This window comes from Catharus ustulatus, chromosome 15 (assembly GCF_009819885.2).
Source record: "Catharus ustulatus isolate bCatUst1 chromosome 15, bCatUst1.pri.v2, whole genome shotgun sequence".
Taxonomy (NCBI): Eukaryota; Metazoa; Chordata; class Aves; order Passeriformes; family Turdidae; genus Catharus; species Catharus ustulatus.
This window is the reverse complement of record NC_046235.1, coordinates 12,057,967-12,075,118: the sequence shown is the minus strand read 5'-3', so window position 1 is coordinate 12,075,118 and position 17,152 is coordinate 12,057,967. Positions and strand designations below refer to the sequence as shown.

Below are 17,152 nucleotides of genomic sequence, written 5' to 3'. Positions count from 1 at the left end.
ACTTATTGTGGGATATAGCAAAGGCAGGATGAGTTTTTTGCTTAAGATTAGTAGCAGTTACATATTTGCAGGAAGAAGTCATATGACCTTTATTCTAATACTGGAAGGATATCCAGAACTTCTTGTCAGTGTGAACAGAGGATGATTTTAATTTCCTCAGAGACCTCTAAAGAGAGGTCCTACATCAGAATCCTGTTTAACTACATAAACATAGGATCAAGAAAATATTAGGCAAATCAGGCTTCAATTCTCACTGTAAATTAGACAGCAAGAGAACAGCCATTATGGCTCTCTTTAAAGCCATTTAACCATGTAGATCATGATACATAAACAACAGAAACACCATTTTCTGTCCTTTTTCAAACGTGTTAATGGGGACTAAAAATATCAATCAGGACTAACAAAATGACACATAAACGTACCCCAGTGTATAAATATTAATACGTACTATAAAAAGCCAAAAATTATCATTATCTCATTGCTAGAAATGCAAAGGCCTCAACGCGGATTAGCAAAGGGATTTGCTTTACACTAAAACTCGGCCAGAAACAAAGCTCAGCTCGGAGTCGATGCCACACCGCCACAGTCCTAAGGTCACATCTTATCTGTTCAATCCCACAGCAAGGCTCCCTTGCAGCTATTTTAACCTGAAGCTGCTTCAGCTCATGGTTCTTTGTGGAGACGGTCAGTGTGGTTGGAAGGTCTGAGGGCGCAGAAGGCCCGTGAGAAGCCATTCCCAGCACCCTGCCGGGATTCCAGGCGCAGCTCCAGCACAGGAATCTCCTGCACCAAACCCAGACACCCCAGCAGTGCCTGAGCGGGGCCTGCTCAGGCCGGGCTGTGCTCCCCACACCCAGGCTGCCGCACAGCGGCCCGCCAAAGCGCGGGGAGCCCTCAGGGCCCTCCCGGCCAGGCCCGCGCAGGCCCCGCCGTGCCCGGCCCCCGCCGCGGCGGGAGGCGGAGCCGAGCCCAGCTGACACCGGCGGCGGGCGGTGCTGCAGTGCGCGGAGCCGCCGATCGCCGCCGGAGCCCCGCGGCTGCAGCTCGCCGTGAGCGCGGGTGCCGGGGGGAACGGGGACGGGTGGAGGGCGGCGGGGCGGGCGGAGGAGGGAGGGATAAGGCCGCCGCCATGTTCGGGAACCGGGGAGCGGAACGAGCGGGGGTGGGACTCGAACCGGAGCGGAGGCCGGGGGTAGAGGCTCGAACCTGGGTCCCTGGGGACTCGAACCCGGTCCCGCGGGGGGCACAGGGGCTCGCGAGACCCCTGGGGCGGTCGCGCTCTCCCCCCTCCATTATTCCCCTCCCCCCCCGCCGCGCGCGCGGGGGGCCGGACGTGACTGGCTGCGTTCAATTTGTCACGCGGCCATTGGCTGGCGGGGGCGGGCGGTGCGTGACGTCAGCGCGCGGCGCTGCGCGGCCGGCGGCCATTTATAGGCGCGGAACGGGCGCTGCGCAGCTGGAACGAGCGGGCGGTACCGGGAGCACGGGCGGCTGAATCGCGGCCCATCCCCACGGGAGTGCTGAGAAACCCCCCGCGGAGCGCCGATCCACCTTCTCCGAGCGCCCCCGCGGCCGCCGCTGAGCTTTTTGTTTCTGTTCGCGCAGCGCTTGAGCGCCCCCGCCCAGCTTTGTTCTTCTTGCGGCCCCTGCGGGGAAGGCGCGGCCAAGATGGACCCTTGTCACACCGAGGAGACCGAGGGCGAGATCCCCGGCCTGGGTAAGACCCAGCGACGGCGGGGGGTGAAGGGGATGACGGGGAGAAACGGAGAGCGGGGGGGGAGGGGGCGGATGGGCGATCGGACCCTCGCGGTGCCGCCCGCCCGGGCCCGGTGCCGCGGAGGCCTCACGATGGCGCGGGCGAAGGGAGGGGGGTGGTGGGGCCGGGCCCGGCCGCGTGCGCCGCTCAGCCCCCCCTGCCGCGTGCGTGGTGTCGGGCGGGGCCGCGGGGACTCTCCGGGGTCGCTGTCCCGCCTCCACCGCCGCTGCCGCGCCCGCGGGGCCCTCCCCGTGCTGGGGGGTGGGGGTGAGATCGCGAACGAGATAAGCGCAAATTACAGTTTATTACAGGTCTAACGTCCAGCCTTAAGTAGCGTAAATCCCGTGGAAACGGCCACTCAGTAAAGCAGAAGTTGAAAGTAAAGGTTTCTGGACGCCATAACAGTCTCGTCTTAAAATGGTGAACCTGTGCCAGTTATTGCAAAACAACCCTGCTCAGCGCCTGCTATCTGTTTACTGGGTGTCGGCCTCTGACAACCGCTGAGCTCCCCTGCGGGGAAAGCCACGCAAGAGGCAATATGACTTTTAAATCTTTATTAAACAACAGAGAATATACAGGAAAAAAACATAATCAAAACACCCCATATTTCTTCTTTTTAGCTATACAAAAAGGTCTATCAAAACAAGAGCTCAGACAAGGAAAAAATAAACACCAGTGTTTTTACATTTCTAGCTTGCTTTAAAATAAGCTATACAGGTAATGCATTTGTAAAGTACATTTTTTGAACACAGATTATTAGGTGAATTTCAGGGATTTGTTATTCGAATTAATTTTAATCTTCTAAAGAAGTCAGGAAAGACTTGACCTATGAGAAAAGAAAACAAAACACATGTATTATTCAGTGCATTAAAAGCTAAAGTACCAGGCTTTTCCCTTGCTTTGTGAAGAAATTGTTACTATAGTTTTCCAGTGATGTTTTGCCCCTACATTTAATTCATGACAAATGCATGTAGTCTTTCAGAGGGGCAAGGGTAGAAGATGACGTGTCTGAGTGTTCAAAACAAAGCTATTAATTGCTGGTTTCCATGAGGATGTAATGACAAATACCTCCACAAGTGATTACTGTGCGCCCCTTCCCAGTTTATTTAGAGCTGTTTAATTGAGGGAATTAGGCTCAGTTTGAAGGAGTCATTCTTCAGTAATCTCAAATTGATGACCCAGAACAAGATGAAGAAAATTGTTTAGTTTGCTAGGCGAGCACTTCCTCATGCTTTTAAGTATTAGGAGGTTTTTTTTTCCCCCCCATGAACTGGTCAGACAACTCCACCAGAGTTTCTTTTGGCATTTACTTCCCAAGTCTTGTCTTTCCTTGGAACTGGTAAACACCATTTTGACTCAAGCGCCTTCTTCATTATCACCTTGTTTCCTCAAATGGTTGTTTACTCTCCCTCCCAACTCTATTTGGAAGTGTCACTGCTTGCATGATAACCTCAGAAGAAAAGCAGATAGATCCCCCCTGATACTTGATACTTACTTTATCAATCAGGTACTCCTGTTTAATTTTGTCATTCTTGAAATCTTCATTAACATCCAAAACTAGAATAGGAATCTCCTTGATGTACTCAAAATCAACTCTGTTAAACAGAAGAACATAGTTTGAGTAAAAACTACCTAAAATACTCTGTATACAAGACCTTTCCTCTTGATTACCACGTGCACCCAAGATGCTAAAGCTGATATCCATAACTTAAATGTAAAGCCCATGTCACATTTATCTTTAAGTGGTCTTCATATACTTCATGAATGTGGACTCTTAGTATCTATCTGTAATGTACAAGTAGGGGGGAAGATAGTTTTTTTACCTTAATTTCCTTTACCTCATTCTTGTCACAGAATCAGTAACCAGTTATTGATTTTGTAAGATGAAGTATTTTTTTTTAAGTATCTCCCTTGTCCTGTGTCTTCCCCACCTAATCCACTTACCAAGATGTATTTTTAAAGCTTCCTTTCACGAGGATGATCTCTTTAACAGGTTAGAAGACTGGTATTTAAAATGTGTTTAGACATAAGCAAGACCATTTTGGCCTCTGTTTAGGAACAGATGGGAGCAGTAGTTAGTCTTTCTTTTGAGTGTGGAAGGCATTTCTAAAACGCAGTACGTGTGCAGAGCAACAGTCTAACTTGTGCTTGCACACTTCAGTGTTTATTAGAAACACAGGAAGTGCTTGCTTACAAGTTTGGAATGAGTACACAACATAAACATTGCCAGAATTCCACACTATGCACTGCCTTCTGTCTCGTAAAGATTTGGGTTATTCTATGTGAGACTTCAGCAAGTAGATCAAGCTGATAATGTACTTTTCCTGGAATTGTAATGCTTCCCATTCAGTAGAATATTTTGGGCTCCTCTAGGGGAAAATCCAGAATCTGCTTTCATGTTTAGAGATCCCTTAGATGAGAAAGCCAGTAAGAGTCAATGAGGAAGTAGAGATCACCCAGCTGCTGCTTAGGTTTCTTGTAACACATCTGCCAAAAGACTTTCTGATTACTGTTTAAACTGAAGTTAGGATTAATATTTAAACCTTGTTGAAATACAGTCCTGCTAGTTTAAAAGTAATTGGGGCCTTGTCTGTCCCTTACATTGCAGCAGAAACTGCGTGGTGAGAAATTTATGTGATTGGCTCCTGAACACCATTTTAAGTTCCTGAGTCCTTCCAAAATCCATGTCCTTGCTGGAGTTACAACTGTAAAGCTTTCTAGTTGAAGCTAATGCTTAACAAAGGTTTTGAATTAGATGAAATTCCATCTCTTGAAACCTGAAGTGGGTGTAGATATAACTCTAACTCCCTGAGTGAAGCTAGACTTACTAGTTAAACTCGATAAAACTAAGGCTTAATGTAGGAAAGAGCCTTGCCTGCAAGTTAAAACTTGCTACAGAAAATGGGTTCCTACCTCATAGTCCTTTCATGAAGCCAGGTTTCGTGTTTATAATGGAGGTTTTCCAAATACTCAAGCTCAATTCCTTGCTCCTCTTTTCTTCCCCTCAGCTGTAGCCTTTCCATGCATTTCTGGGGAAAAAAAGTATAAACCTGGTCATTAATCATGTGTTGTAAGTTAAATGAGTTAAATGGATCAAGTGGCCCTTAACTTGGAAGGACTAATGCTAGACATTAGTGAGCATTAATTTTAACTGCTTGGTTGAACATAAATGAGTTAAATCTAGAAGAACTTTTAAAAATACCCTCTTAAGCCCCTGGAAAACAAATTTGGAGCTGAACAGCTTCCACTTTTAGCAAGCATACCTGAGGTGTGGTTCTGAGATAGATCATGCCGTCCAGTTCTATATCTGATTGAAACTGATTCAAAAGCCATGTGTGCCAGTCCTGATAAATAGACCACTCTGTTTCATTGATGTTTCCAGACTCGAACAGGTTAGAAGCAAACACATATCTACGATGAAAGACATCAGAGGAATGACAAAAGTGCAATACCAACACTTGGCATTGTAACAAAATTATGTTATTGAAAAAAAAGCCTTAATCAAGCCTGCTCCCTTGCAGATACTAGTTTAAATATTGTTTCCTCAGCTCCATTTAAAAGACCTGGAGGCTGTTAATGTGAGTTCTTGCCGTGCTGTGAGAGTAATTACCTGTCACTGTACACAGATCTTTCAAAAAATTGCACTGGATGTTCTGCTTCATGTAGCTTGGCTGAGACAGGTTTTAATTGTGCTTTTACTCGGCTCAAGCAAGCATAAGTCTGAAATGTATAAGCCCATCTTGTGGGTTTGTCATACAGCATTTGAAGTAAGTTTCCTCCGCTCTTCTGAGATGTTGAAAGTTCCTAAAAGGCAAGAGAAAAAAGTTAACATGAATGTACTGCTTTTCTCAATCCAGAATTCTGACAGGTTTAAGTAAGAATTCATGGCTTTCTTTTTATTACTAAGAAAATGCTGAGGCATAACATCTTTGAGACTTTTTCCTCAGGGTGATGGTGGTTTTCATGGCAGCTTCTTTGAGTAGCTTGTTTGAGTTTCAGGTTTGAGTTTCAGATTTGAGTGCGATTCCCGTGAAGTAGGGGGATGTGATTTGGAATATACATTCCGTAGTATCTCGCCTTTACAATTTGGGTGCGAGTGCCTGACCAACTGTGGTATGATAGTGGGGATGATCTGGCTGCTGCAGACTAAGTATGGCTGCATTTTGGCATAGCTCCCTGGCAGTTTCTTTCGGCCAAATCCTGCGCACCTACCTCATACTCATCCTCGGCTGTCTGGATGTTGCACCACTTAGCGATGGGCTCGGGGATGATCTCCCACTCATCGCTGTGTTTCTCCAGCAGCCTGACAAACGTTGACTTCCCCGCAGCTGCGAAAGATTAGAGCGGTTCACAAAGGGGTGGGGGTTGTTTGCTCCGGTGCCCTGCTGGGCAGGGGGGCAGTTGCAGGGTTGTTAGCGGCTGCTGGGGCGCGGGGCCGGCCGGGTACGCTGTGAGCAAACAGCGCTAATCGGCCGTGCCGGAGGGGCCGCGCCCGGCCGGGCGGGCGATAAGCGCGGCCGAGGAGCTGCCGACATTTTAGGAGCTCTCGTGGCGGGCGGAGCCTGGCGGGAGAGCGAGGGAGCGGCCGCGCAGGCGCTGACATTTGGCGCGGGCGAGCGGGCGCTGCAGCCCCGGACGGGCCGGGGGGCATCGGGGGTTTTGGGCTTCCGAGCCCGCTCTGCGCCTTGGTGTGACTGACGGGCACCCTGCCCGAGGGGCTCCCCATCCACCCCAGCCTTGCTCCGGGTTCGGCTCCCGGGGCGGCTCTCCCTGCAGAGCCCCCCGCTGCCCGCAAAGCTGTGGGGACAAGCACCGCAGCCGCCTCTCTCTCTCTCCCAGTCTCCCCCGGCATCCCAGGCCCTGGGGGGATGGCTCCCAGCTCCTTCCCTTCCACATCCCCGGGCTCCCCTACCACCGAGCCCCCTCCCGCACCAACGCGCTTACCGATGTTTCCCTCGATGGAAATCTTCCTGAGGCGCTTCTGGAAGCTGGATTCCAGAAAGCTGGGGGGGCTCTGGCAGTGGCGCTTGGCCGGAGTGGACATGGCGGTGCCGAGCGGGAACTCCGGGCTTCCCAGCTGCTCCAGCGCCCTTTAAGGTTCCCGCCAAGCGGGTGGGCGGGATGGCCGCTTCCTGCCGTCCTCCCCGGGAAGAGGCGGAGGCGCTGCCCCCTCCCCCGCCGCTCCTGCCCTGCTCCTGCTCCTGCGGTGTTACAAAATGGGCATTCGGCGAGCAAAATGGAGAAGAGAGCTTTGTGAAGGAAGTGACTGTAGCACGGTTCCACTTACTGATCTAATTTGCATTTCTGTAAACGAGTTCGCCATGTTGTTTGATTTACTTACGTAAACTTGAGCATGCATTTAAAAAAAACCTCAAAAAGCCTCTAGCTGTGGGGGTGGGGTAGTTGTTAGCATTCCGGAACGCATCAAGCAGTTACGTGAGAGATGAGGCAGTGTAGGCTCACAGTCCGTTTTGGTACTGACTGGAGAAGAAACACTCGTGGATGAATAGTCAGAGCAGCTCCTGGGCTCCACATAGCTAGGTGGACAAGTTGAAACATGAACTGCTTATCCGAGGGGAAAGGGGATGGAGGATTTTTAAATGAGTTATTTCAGATTCCTCTTTCCTCCTCGGTAATACTAAGATTAAACGTGTAAACTAGCTAGGTCTGGTGTGTTTGGAGGAAATAGGAGGGAACTAACTTTTCCGTTCTTTTATGATAATTGTGACCCATTGTCTCTTCTTTCCCCATCTCCTCCAAACACACCAGGCTTCAGTGACCGAAGCGAGCAGATTGTTTCACGTGGGGTAGCGTCAGCCTTTGAAGCTGGTAAGTGCTAGTTGCCACGCACGCACGGTGTGTGCAGCCAGAGCGCTCCGCTGTCCGCGCTGCGCGGGAGCCGCGACGGGCGGGGCGGGGGCGGCCGCGCGCGGGGCCGGGGCTTTGTTCGGCGCGGCGGGCGGGCGGCGCGTGCGCACAGGCGGCGCGCGGGGGCTCGGGGGCGGGGCCGAAGCACACCGGGGCACATGCGCCCCGCACCCGCCACGCCGCAGCCGCTCTCGTGCTCGGCGCAGGGCTCGCGGAGCTCAGTACCCGCTCGCCACACGCCGCTCTCTACGAACCGGCCGTGGGCGCTGCGCCATCGCCGGGGGCCGCGGGCCAGCCAGGGCGGCGCCTGGGACCGCGCTCTTTGTGCGGAGGAAGGCCCGGCCCAGCGGAAGCGGGAGCACCCGCCGCCATTTCCTAGCGCGCTCTCGCCACAGGCTCGCCCGCTCGCTGCCGCCTGACCGGGACTAGGCGCTCTCCGGACAGCGGATCAGGCTCGGAGCCCTAGAACCAGCGCGGAGCCCCACCATGTGTGCGTGCGGGGAAAGGGCAGGGCGCGGGCCGGGGGCGGGAGAGGCAGAGGCGCCGTGTGTGTGAGGCGGCAGCGCCCGAGGCAGAGGAGGACCAGGGAGGGCCGGGACACCGGCCAGGGGGGCCGCCGGGCGCTCTGAGGGGGTGCGGGTGGCGGCCGTGCTGACCAGCATCTCAAAGGGCCCTTTCTGGTCTTTGCAGCAACCACAGAAGCAGAGACAGAGCAGAGCCTCACCCCCAATGTGATGCTCAACTCGGAGAGCAGCGAGGGATACGTGGTGAAGGTCCGGGGACTGCCTTGGTCGTGCTCCACCGAGGAGGTGCAGAGGTTCTTCTCCGGTGAGTGGGGCTGTGGGGGAATAAGAGGTGTGGGAGAGGGGCTGGGCTCTTCTGTCAGTTCTGGGTCCCTCCCAGGGACACTGTGACAGTTCCTGTAGTTCCAGGAGGATTCAGTAGCCAGTGCAGTTTGTAGTGCAACAAGTGCTTCAGCCAGAACCTAGTATGCAAAGCCATGTTCATGCTACCAGGAGCTCAACACAAAGGGGCTTAGTCTGAGTTGCTGGGATAGCCACAACTACTTTTTGCTTCTTGAGCAAAGGGAGAGAGAGAAGGTTCCATTTTAAAGAAAGTTCAATCTGAAGCAAAAATTTTGAAGCTAAATCAGTTTAGTTCTTGTATTGTCTCAGTAGACTCTTGTTAAGTGTTTAGTGTGTGTGTGTGTATCCTTCCCCAAGTTATTACCGTTCTGCAGTAATAAGTAGTGATAAATACATGCTTTCTGCAGCATCTGGATCTTTTAAAGCTACTTCAGGAATTTGATGTATTTGACTTGGTTCTGATTTAGTTTATTACACATGCACTGATTGTTACTATTCCTTACTTCATGCTAATAAGAAAGTTGTGATCAGAAGCTGATAGTGTGTTCAATTTGAGGCAGAAAAGCTTTGGAAATAGCGTTTTTGTAGTTCTCCTTAGTACTGATCTGTAGGCTTGACTACAACAGTAACTTTAGTTAGCATCTTAGTTAATTGGTCATTTTAATGTTGTAACAAGAGGGCTGCCAGTTTTGTTGGCTTGATATAATTGATACTCAGTACATTTTTGGTTTTAGGCTCTCTGAAACTTTCCAAATAACACTATTTCTGTAATAATTAATATAATTATGACCTTCCTGTTTCATTTTCAGATTGCAAAATCCTGAATGGGGCTTTGGGTATCCGTTTCATCTACACCAGGGAGGGCAGACCAAGTGGAGAAGCATTTGCTGAACTTGAGTCAGAGGAGGATGTGAAATTGGCCCTGAAAAAAGACAGAGAAACAATGGGACACAGATATGTTGAAGGTTTGACTCAGTCGGTCTAGTAACTGACTACATTGTGTTTGTGTTTGATGGGTTTTTGGTTAATTGCTTTTTTTGTCTCTTTAAAATGCATGTGAAAGGACAAATGGACTTGCATATCATAAGTTGACTAGTTTCAAGGCAAATGACTTTAAAAACTCTTCCTTACTCCAGAATGCATTAATTCTAAGTGCCTTTTACAGTTTTCAAGTCAAACAACGTTGAAATGGATTGGGTTCTGAAGCATACTGGTCCCAACAGCCCTGATACAGCTAATGATGGTTTTGTACGTCTTAGAGGACTCCCATTTGGCTGTAGTAAAGAAGAAATTGTACAGTTTTTTTCAGGTATGTGGGATAAAAGTAGTAGCTATAGCACTATTGGTTTATGCTAAAAACCCCAACAAACCAAACAAGCATGGATTGCCCAATAGTACTTCCAACAGTATTATCATGGATATTCAAAGTAAACAACCCAATTCTTCACTAGTTTTTTGGGCATGGGGAATCCTTTTGATCACTTCCTAAAGTACTTGATAATTAAATAATTCTGAGAATGCCAAAAAGGTGCTGGAATTTGTACTTGTTGGGACATGCTGTTCCAAGTAAGGATTGTAGAAAAGTGTCTTGCTTTCCAGATAAAGCTGAACAGTTCTTATGGGAGGATATTTCCACCCCCAGCCTTGGCTGATGGGCCCTGGCCAGTGAAGGATGTAGAATACCCTCACCACTGGGCTCTGTGTGAGGAACAGGTTCTCAGTAAGAGCCCATGACCTCTTCCCAGAGCTAGTATTGAATGAAATTCAGAGAAAACCTGCTGAACTCTACCCAAATACAGATTTATAGACTTGCCCCTTTCTCTACCTATGGTGCAAAAAACCCCACCAGACCCTTGATATTGCCTAGCTCAAAGTTTTTATGGATGAAGAGATGATGTCTTGTTTTGACTAATTTTTACTTTTTTGCAGCTGTTTTATGTTTTACAAACTGGAATTAAACTATTAAAATGTCCAAGAATTATTGTTTAGTATTTCACTTGTTATTATTTTCAAAATACTAGATTTCTAAATGTTTTGCTGTAACAAGATATGATTGAGCTTGCTGTTTTGCTTTAAAATACAGTAGAAACATTTCCAGTTTTACAATCTCAGAATTTGTTTTTTTTGTTTTCTGAATTGGTGATGTGAACGAGCAATCTCTAAGCATGTGCATTTTAAGATGTTTTTTTCTTACATGGTGAAGTATTTCAAACTTTATAGTTGTTAATGTGCTTAATATACAAAATGTGTCTTTTCTGTTCAGGAACTAATACTTAGAAATTACTTCATGATTTTTTTCTTAATTAAGCACTCCTAAAGATTAAAAAAAAAACAAACCAAAAGCAATGCTGAAACTTGATGTTTGCATAAGACTAATTATTTTACCTGAGTGACTTCTAGTAAAATTACTTGTTCTATATAAAACTGTTTAACTTACTGTGTTTAAATTTAAGTTCTCTTAAAAAGTGCATCTTAAATACTTTCGCAGAATTGACGAGGTTTGTAATAATGTGTGAAGTTCTTAACGCACCCTGCATTAGATGCCTTCTCTGAGGGGCTGTCCCTGACCCTCAGAGCATTTCTGAGCTCTGCAGGGTGGGTTAAGAACCTGAACTGAATGGTATGTGATCATGGAGCTCTTTGTTGACGTGCCTTTTTTGTTCTGGTGTTCTAGAATCAACATACCATTCTCTTAAAAGTGTTTAAATTCTGGTGTTTTTAAAGCTATAAGAAAAAACTCATGACTGGGCTTGTGATGTTAATATTGCCCCCCTACTGGGGTTATTTGTCCTTGGGTTGAAGGGTTGGAAATCGTGCCAAATGGGATAACATTGCCGGTGGACTTCCAGGGGAGGAGTACGGGGGAGGCCTTCGTGCAGTTTGCTTCACAGGAAATAGCTGAAAAGGCTCTAAAGAAACACAAGGAAAGAATAGGGCACAGGTGGGGATGGATGGTTGGTTGGCTCTGTCACTTTTCTTATGGTAAACAATTAAATCCATATTCTCTCTTCTGAAAGTGTTAATACCCAAATCAAAATAGTATTTTGGTCTCTAACATGGTAATAAGTAAAGGTATTGGTTGCTACAGTGTGTGTGGCACATACTGTTTAGATCTACCCAAAAAAATACAAGATAAAATTGGGTTAAACTAAAATATACTTTGGAAAATCAGTAATAACAGGCATTAAAAACTATAGCTTGGAAATGACAAAGTTGAGAGACTATGGCTTTAACTTCTCAAATAGCACCAATTCTGCCTTTAGCTCTAAAGACATGCACAGTATTCTTACTACCATAAGAAAATGTGATACTTTCTAAACTTGTTTTATAAATTGAAATGTAACAAATTTACTTACTTGTATTAATCTTCAATGTAATAAGCATAGCTTTCAAGAAATTGTCACAAAGGGTTTTTATTCAATTTTACTTGTGACTATTTTTCATTGAAGCATGCACCTTTTGCCTACGCTGAATCTCTGAAGCATAGGCTGGGTTCAGTTGTACATGCAGAACTTTTTGTGGCATCCTGATGGGTTAAACTCTCGGTGGAGATCGGGTTTTTAACCCTCTGTTTCTGTTGCCTTGAGCAACAGTGCTGAGTTGAGTGGACACTGGTCCCTCCTACATTGTTTGACTAACATTTTAAATTGGGGGGAGGTGGGTGGGGAATCAACATTGCTCCCCCACCCTTAAGGTTGGGATATACTGCAAAGTATGTGGAGCACATAAACCCTTCAGTAATTTTAATTTCTTGAAAATACACTGATTTAAATGTAATGTAGTGCTAATAATAGAATGTCATTGCCTACATAATGTAAGGAAACCTGGCTTAAAATTACTGCCAGTGTCAAGGCTATGACTAAATGGCTTGTTGTAATGTGAAGTTGTGAGGTGTTAGTGGAAGGAATCAAAGACTGACCTCTCCCTGTGCAAACACTCGTAGGTACATTGAGATCTTCAAGAGTAGCCGAGCAGAGGTGCGCACTCACTACGACCCTCCCCGCAAGCTGTTGGCCATGCAGAGACCTGGTCCGTACGACAGGCCCGGCCTGACGCGCGGATACAACAGTCTGGGTAGAGGAAGTAGCTTGGAGAGAATGAGGCGTGGAGCCTATGGAGGAGGTAAGTGCACAGAGGCCCAGGGAGCTGCTCGTTTGAAAAGCAGCAACTCTCGGACCTGGTAGTGTCTCCCCAGCTGTGTATGTGTCCTTGGTCTTAATTCTTGTAGAAGAAATGAAATGTTGTAGTAGTTGTTGTTTGCAGTGTGTACTGTGTATTTGGATCTTTCTGTAGTCGAAATGAAAGTTTCTTTGGATCTTTGTGTAGTTGAAATGAACATGTCCAATCTGTTTCTAGGTTATGGAGGTTATGATGACTACAATGGGTATAATGATGGCTATGGGTTTGGTTCTGATAGATTTGGAAGAGGTAAGGATCTCTAATAGGAACAGTAACTGAACTTACGACATGTCCCAAAAGAAACTAAAATACATCTGAAAGACCTAGAATGGACTCTTTTCTCCGCAGGGATGTCGGACCACAGGTACGGCGACGGATCGTCCACCTTCCAGAGCACGACCGGCCACTGCGTCCACATGCGAGGTCTGCCCTACAGAGCCACGGAGAATGACATCTACAATGTGAGTGCCACCTGCTGCTCCCCAGTGCATGGCTTTGGGTCCTGGGGTCCTTGTGGGATGTGCCAGCTGTACTGCAGCTGGAGTGTTCCTCTGGAGAAAATGGCTTGTTGTAAACCCCAACTGTTGCATTGGTGCGTTTTAATCTGTGTGACTGTTCTGTGTGTAGTTCTTCTCACCTCTGAACCCTGTAAGAGTACACATTGAAATCGGACCAGATGGCAGAGTAACCGGAGAGGCAGATGTTGAGTTTGCTACTCATGAGGACGCAGTGGCTGCTATGTCCAAAGACAAAGCAAATATGCGTAAGTCCAACTGCTTGGAAGAGGTGGCTTTAGGGAGCTCACAGCGCTGCAACTGCCAAAGATTTCACTGCAGCTTCACTTGCAGTGAGACAAGCTGTGTAGGTTTGGTGTGAAATACTCTCATGGAAAAACTTTCTCCTTCCAGAGCACAGATATGTAGAACTCTTCCTGAATTCTACAGCAGGAGGAACTGGTGGTGCCTATGGCAGTCAGATGATGGGAGCAATGGGTATGTAACAGTCTCTGTGCACTTCCAGCAAGCGCTTGCTATTGAAGGAAGCTGGCTCGTTTGTACAGCTCCTGCTTATTGTGTGCCTGGCATCAAAACTGAAATTCAACATTCTGTCTTAATCACACAGTCAAGGAGTCGGAAGGGGTAGTCCAAGATTGGAACACTAGCACATTGCCAGGTACATATAAACCTTTTGGGAATACATTAGAGCTTTAATAGGTTGAATAAAGTTGTGGTGTTGTGTGTGGTGTGCCTGGTGGGATGAGTGGCTTCTTTGGAAGTGTGGTAGTGCAAAATGTGGGAGATGCCTGTCCTTTCTATTCTCCTCCCCCTTCCCTCTTGGGGATACCAGAATGGTTCGGTGATGGAGGATGTATCTGTGGCACGTGACCTGCCATTCAAGCTGAGTCTTGGTGGTGAGAGAGAGATACTTGGAATTGGGAGAAATTGTCTGAATTGCTCTGGCAAACCCCAAAACTGTTTAAAAATCTAAAATGTGTGTTTTCAGCACAAGTCTTAAATGCCTGTTGCTGTTGTGCCTCTAAGACAGATACCCTCCTGACACCCAGCTGGGCTGGTTTCGGAGATGAAGGTGGGGTTGGTTTCTGGGGGGCTCCTTTCTTGAGGGTGCTGGGGGTGGGGGTGTGTGGATGCACTGCTGCTTTTATAGTATTTGGTTACAATATGTTTGTAGTTCTAATGCTAATACTGAAACTGCAGAAAGGAGTATAGGCAAGTGATGAGGTCAAGAGCAGTTGTTCAAATAGAGGTATCTGTCTGAGCCACAGCACTGCTGTGATGTGATGCAGTCTGGAGCAGAATTAAGTCTGTCAGGACCATGTGCACATGAGTGCCTCCAGTTAATGAGCTGCTGTTCTCTGGAAGGGCAGCACTCCTGGGTGAGGTCCCTTAAAGCCAAGTTTAAGTCTTGTGGGGTATGTTACAATGCAGATAAATCCTGTTTAGTATAGTCCACAGAAATTGTAAAAGTAACTTCTAAAGTTCTTGTTGCTGCTTGGTTGCAGGAATGTCTTTAGAAACCCCATCACTTTCCTTGAGCATGTTAAACTTCCCTTGGTGTGAGCAAGGTAGTGCCAGAGTGCAGGGGCTGTTGGTTGGGTGAGGGCTGGGTTTGTTGATGATGAGCAGATCTTGACCGGCAAGTTTTTAATGTTTTTGCCCTTAACTTGAAAGGGAGCCAATCCAGTTACGGTGCTCCAGGCAACCAGCAGCTGAGTGGGGGTTATGGAGGAGGATATGGAGGTCAAAGCAGCATGAGTGGCTATGGTAAGAGCATTTTTTTGCTGGTTTCCATTGGGCCAGGTGCAGCAGGCTTAACATGCCCTTCACTGGTGTTGAAGGGCTGTGTTATAACCTGGGCAGCACAGGCTCTGAAAGTTAAACATGTGGCTACTGTGAATGTTGGGAATTGCGGGGGGAATGGTTCAAAGCTGCAATGGGGATCTGAGGGGGGAAATGTGGAACACTGTTCTAAAAGGGGCAAGAAATGCCAGTCTCAGACTTGCATTACTCTGATCACTTCTTGATCCAAAAACTGGAGACCAGCTTTGTTTAAACACAGTTCAAATGGGGGAGGGGGTCATGGGAGGCTGGGTCCTCCCTGTTCCCCCAGAGCAGTGGTAAAGCTCTGGCTTGGGAAGGGGGTTGATGCAGAGCTCGTGCTGTGGTTGAACATCCGATAACTGCCTTCGGGTACGGAGCTGTAAACTGACACTTTGCAGCATTGGGCACGGTAGACGGTATTTACGAGGTGGCCCAGCAAGGACAGGCGTTGGGGCAAGGATGCTTCGAGTCGGCCTGAGGCAGCTGTGAACCTGCTGTCGGTTTCCCCCTCAGACCCCGGGAGCCAGGGCGCCATGAACAGCAGCTACTACAGCAGTGGGAACCGCGCATCCATGGGAGTGAACGGCATGGGCGGCATGTCCAACATGTCCAACATGAGTGGTGGCTGGGGAATGTAACCAATCGCTGACTTTTGGTCACATCTTTTTTTAAAAAACAAAAAAACAAAAAACTAAGTTTAACAGTTTTGCAATACGAGCTTGTGATTTATGCTTTACTGTAAGTGAATTCAGGATTGTTTTAAAACCTTTCAGGTTCAGTATTTTTGAACATAAAGAAATGAACATTCATCTAGGATGTAATAACCAAGTAAAGACTATAACTGTTAAACAATTTGGAGCGTTTCTCAAGTTAGTTTTGTTGTAGGAGTGTATTTAAGCAGTAAGCGTATTTAGGTTAAAGCTGTTCGAATTATGTTAAATGTTGCTCTTATACCATATTACATCCAACACTGTTTTGAATACATGTTGAAAGAGACATGCTTTTTTGTAAAGAACCAATATAGGAGCTGTGTCTGAAAATCAAAGTGAACATTTGGCATGTTAGTTCTAGTTTATTTCTTTTAATATCCTGTAAGGCATGTTAAAGCTTTTTTTTTTTAAGTTAATGGGGGAAACATGTTGAGACGCAATACGGCTACTTTAGGATTTTGGTCTTGGTGTTCGTATAAAATTCTGAGGCCTTGATTTAATCTTTCATTGTATTGTGATTTCCTTTTTAGGTGTATTGCGCTAAGTGAAACTTGTTAAATAAATCTTCCTTTTAAAAACTGGAACTCACTCCTTCTTGATCTCCAGTTTCTTGTAACCACACTTGCACGCGTGTCCTCTGTGGCTGTTTTCCCTTGTGGTGCAGCTGCGGAGCAGTGATTGCTCACAGAGCACTGACCCATGAGTGTTACAGTGACAAGGAGGGGGGGAGCAAAGGACTCCACCCCCGCTGCGGGGGGGTCCAGGGGGCGTTGGGTGAGAGCACCGCATGGCAGTGCCCTGAGCAGGGGCTCTGGACTCTAAAACTGCTGGGGCTGGGGGTGATTCTGTACTTTCATGTAGGCATTGGTGGACTGGGCCGCTTACGGCAACCATGTTTCAATAAATGCAACTTGTAAAACAGCCTGCTTAAAGATGTGGTTTTGTAAGCAACATAGTTGCAGCTTTTTGAGCACTGCCACTTCCCCTGAAATAATAGGGAATGTGCTTCCATGCAGTGGCCATAGTCTTTCATTTGCTCTTGGTAATGAACCATTTGTCCCTTTTCTCCTGTTCTGTAGCAGAGGAACTGTAAGGGTGGAATTCTAAGCACTGGGTAGTGCAGTCATGGCTGTTTGCCATGAAAACTTCCAGAGGGGAATGCTGACTGAGCTCAGCTCAATGGACTCGTGACCCTGCTGGGGATCACCCCTAGGTTTGCAGTGTTCCACATGGAGCCTTTGGAAGAAGCTCACTTGGTCCAAGAGCTGCCCTGGAACCTGGGATCCTCCCAGGTGCTGTGGGTGCTGCTGGGGACAGCGCTGCCTTCCCCATGCTGCTGGTGAGGTGACAGCCCTGTGCACTGGCACAGGAACACAAACTCCTTTGGGATCCCCAGTGCAGCTGAGCCCAGGCTTGGCAGGACAGGGACCAGGT

At 47.5% G+C, this 17,152-nt stretch overlaps 2 protein-coding genes across 16 annotated transcripts; one reads left to right on the top strand and one right to left on the bottom strand.

Moving 5' to 3' along the window:
* Nucleotides 1–967: 967 nt before the first annotated feature.
* On the top strand, nucleotides 968–16,306 carry HNRNPH1 (heterogeneous nuclear ribonucleoprotein H1). Of its 14 annotated transcripts, none has more exons than XM_033072873.1 (16): nucleotides 968–1,049; nucleotides 1,606–1,717; nucleotides 7,526–7,585; nucleotides 8,315–8,452; nucleotides 9,300–9,455; nucleotides 9,656–9,799; nucleotides 11,293–11,431; nucleotides 12,434–12,612; nucleotides 12,847–12,918; nucleotides 13,018–13,130; nucleotides 13,297–13,432; nucleotides 13,578–13,661; nucleotides 13,792–13,842; nucleotides 14,690–14,752; nucleotides 14,859–14,951; nucleotides 15,522–16,306. In XM_033072873.1, the coding sequence occupies exons 2-16, from the start codon at nucleotides 1,669–1,671 to the stop codon at nucleotides 15,644–15,646; spliced, it is 1,602 nt and encodes a 533-aa protein (XP_032928764.1). In that variant the 5' UTR covers nucleotides 968–1,049; nucleotides 1,606–1,668; the 3' UTR covers nucleotides 15,647–16,306. The 14 variants fall into 14 exon arrangements, with proteins under 14 accessions (XP_032928764.1, XP_032928761.1, XP_032928765.1 ...); XM_033072870.1 differs by having other exon boundaries at nucleotides 12,997–13,130; XM_033072874.1 differs by having other exon boundaries at nucleotides 12,997–13,130; nucleotides 15,407–16,306.
* On the bottom strand, nucleotides 2,068–7,519 carry LOC117003184 (deoxycytidine kinase 2). Of its 2 annotated transcripts, XM_033072887.1 has the most exons (7): nucleotides 6,701–7,519; nucleotides 5,969–6,084; nucleotides 5,367–5,560; nucleotides 5,020–5,167; nucleotides 4,670–4,785; nucleotides 3,252–3,351; nucleotides 2,068–2,582 (listed from the first exon to the last, which is right to left on the bottom strand). In XM_033072887.1, the coding sequence occupies exons 1-7, from the start codon at nucleotides 6,798–6,800 to the stop codon at nucleotides 2,550–2,552; spliced, it is 807 nt and encodes a 268-aa protein (XP_032928778.1). In that variant the 5' UTR covers nucleotides 6,801–7,519; the 3' UTR covers nucleotides 2,068–2,549. The 2 variants fall into 2 exon arrangements, with proteins under 2 accessions (XP_032928778.1, XP_032928777.1); XM_033072886.1 differs by having other exon boundaries at nucleotides 2,068–3,351.
* Nucleotides 16,307–17,152: the final 846 nt, after the last annotated feature.

What these genes read in the sequence shown, in the direction of transcription:
- HNRNPH1 (XM_033072885.1), top strand. Translation starts at nt 1,669, where the DNA reads ATGGACCCTTGTCACACCGAGGAGACCGAGGGCGAGATCCCCGGCCTG. An exon ending in GGGACACAGATATGTTGAAG is followed by an intron (nt 9,456 to 9,655) that starts GTTTGACTCAGT and finishes TGCCTTTTACAG; the next exon opens with TTTTCAAGTCAAACAACGTT. An exon ending in GAACACTAGCACATTGCCAG is followed by an intron (nt 13,843 to 14,172) that starts GTACATATAAAC and finishes GTGTGTTTTCAG; the next exon opens with CACAAGTCTTAAATGCCTGT.
- LOC117003184 (XM_033072886.1), bottom strand. Translation starts at nt 6,800, where the DNA reads ATGTCCACTCCGGCCAAGCGCCACTGCCAGAGCCCCCCCAGCTTTCTG. An exon ending in CAGCCGAGGATGAGTATGAG is followed by an intron (nt 5,561 to 5,968) that starts GTAGGTGCGCAG and finishes CTTGCCTTTTAG; the next exon opens with GAACTTTCAACATCTCAGAA. An exon ending in CTTCATGAAAGGACTATGAG is followed by an intron (nt 3,352 to 4,669) that starts GTAGGAACCCAT and finishes TCTGTTTAACAG; the next exon opens with AGTTGATTTTGAGTACATCA.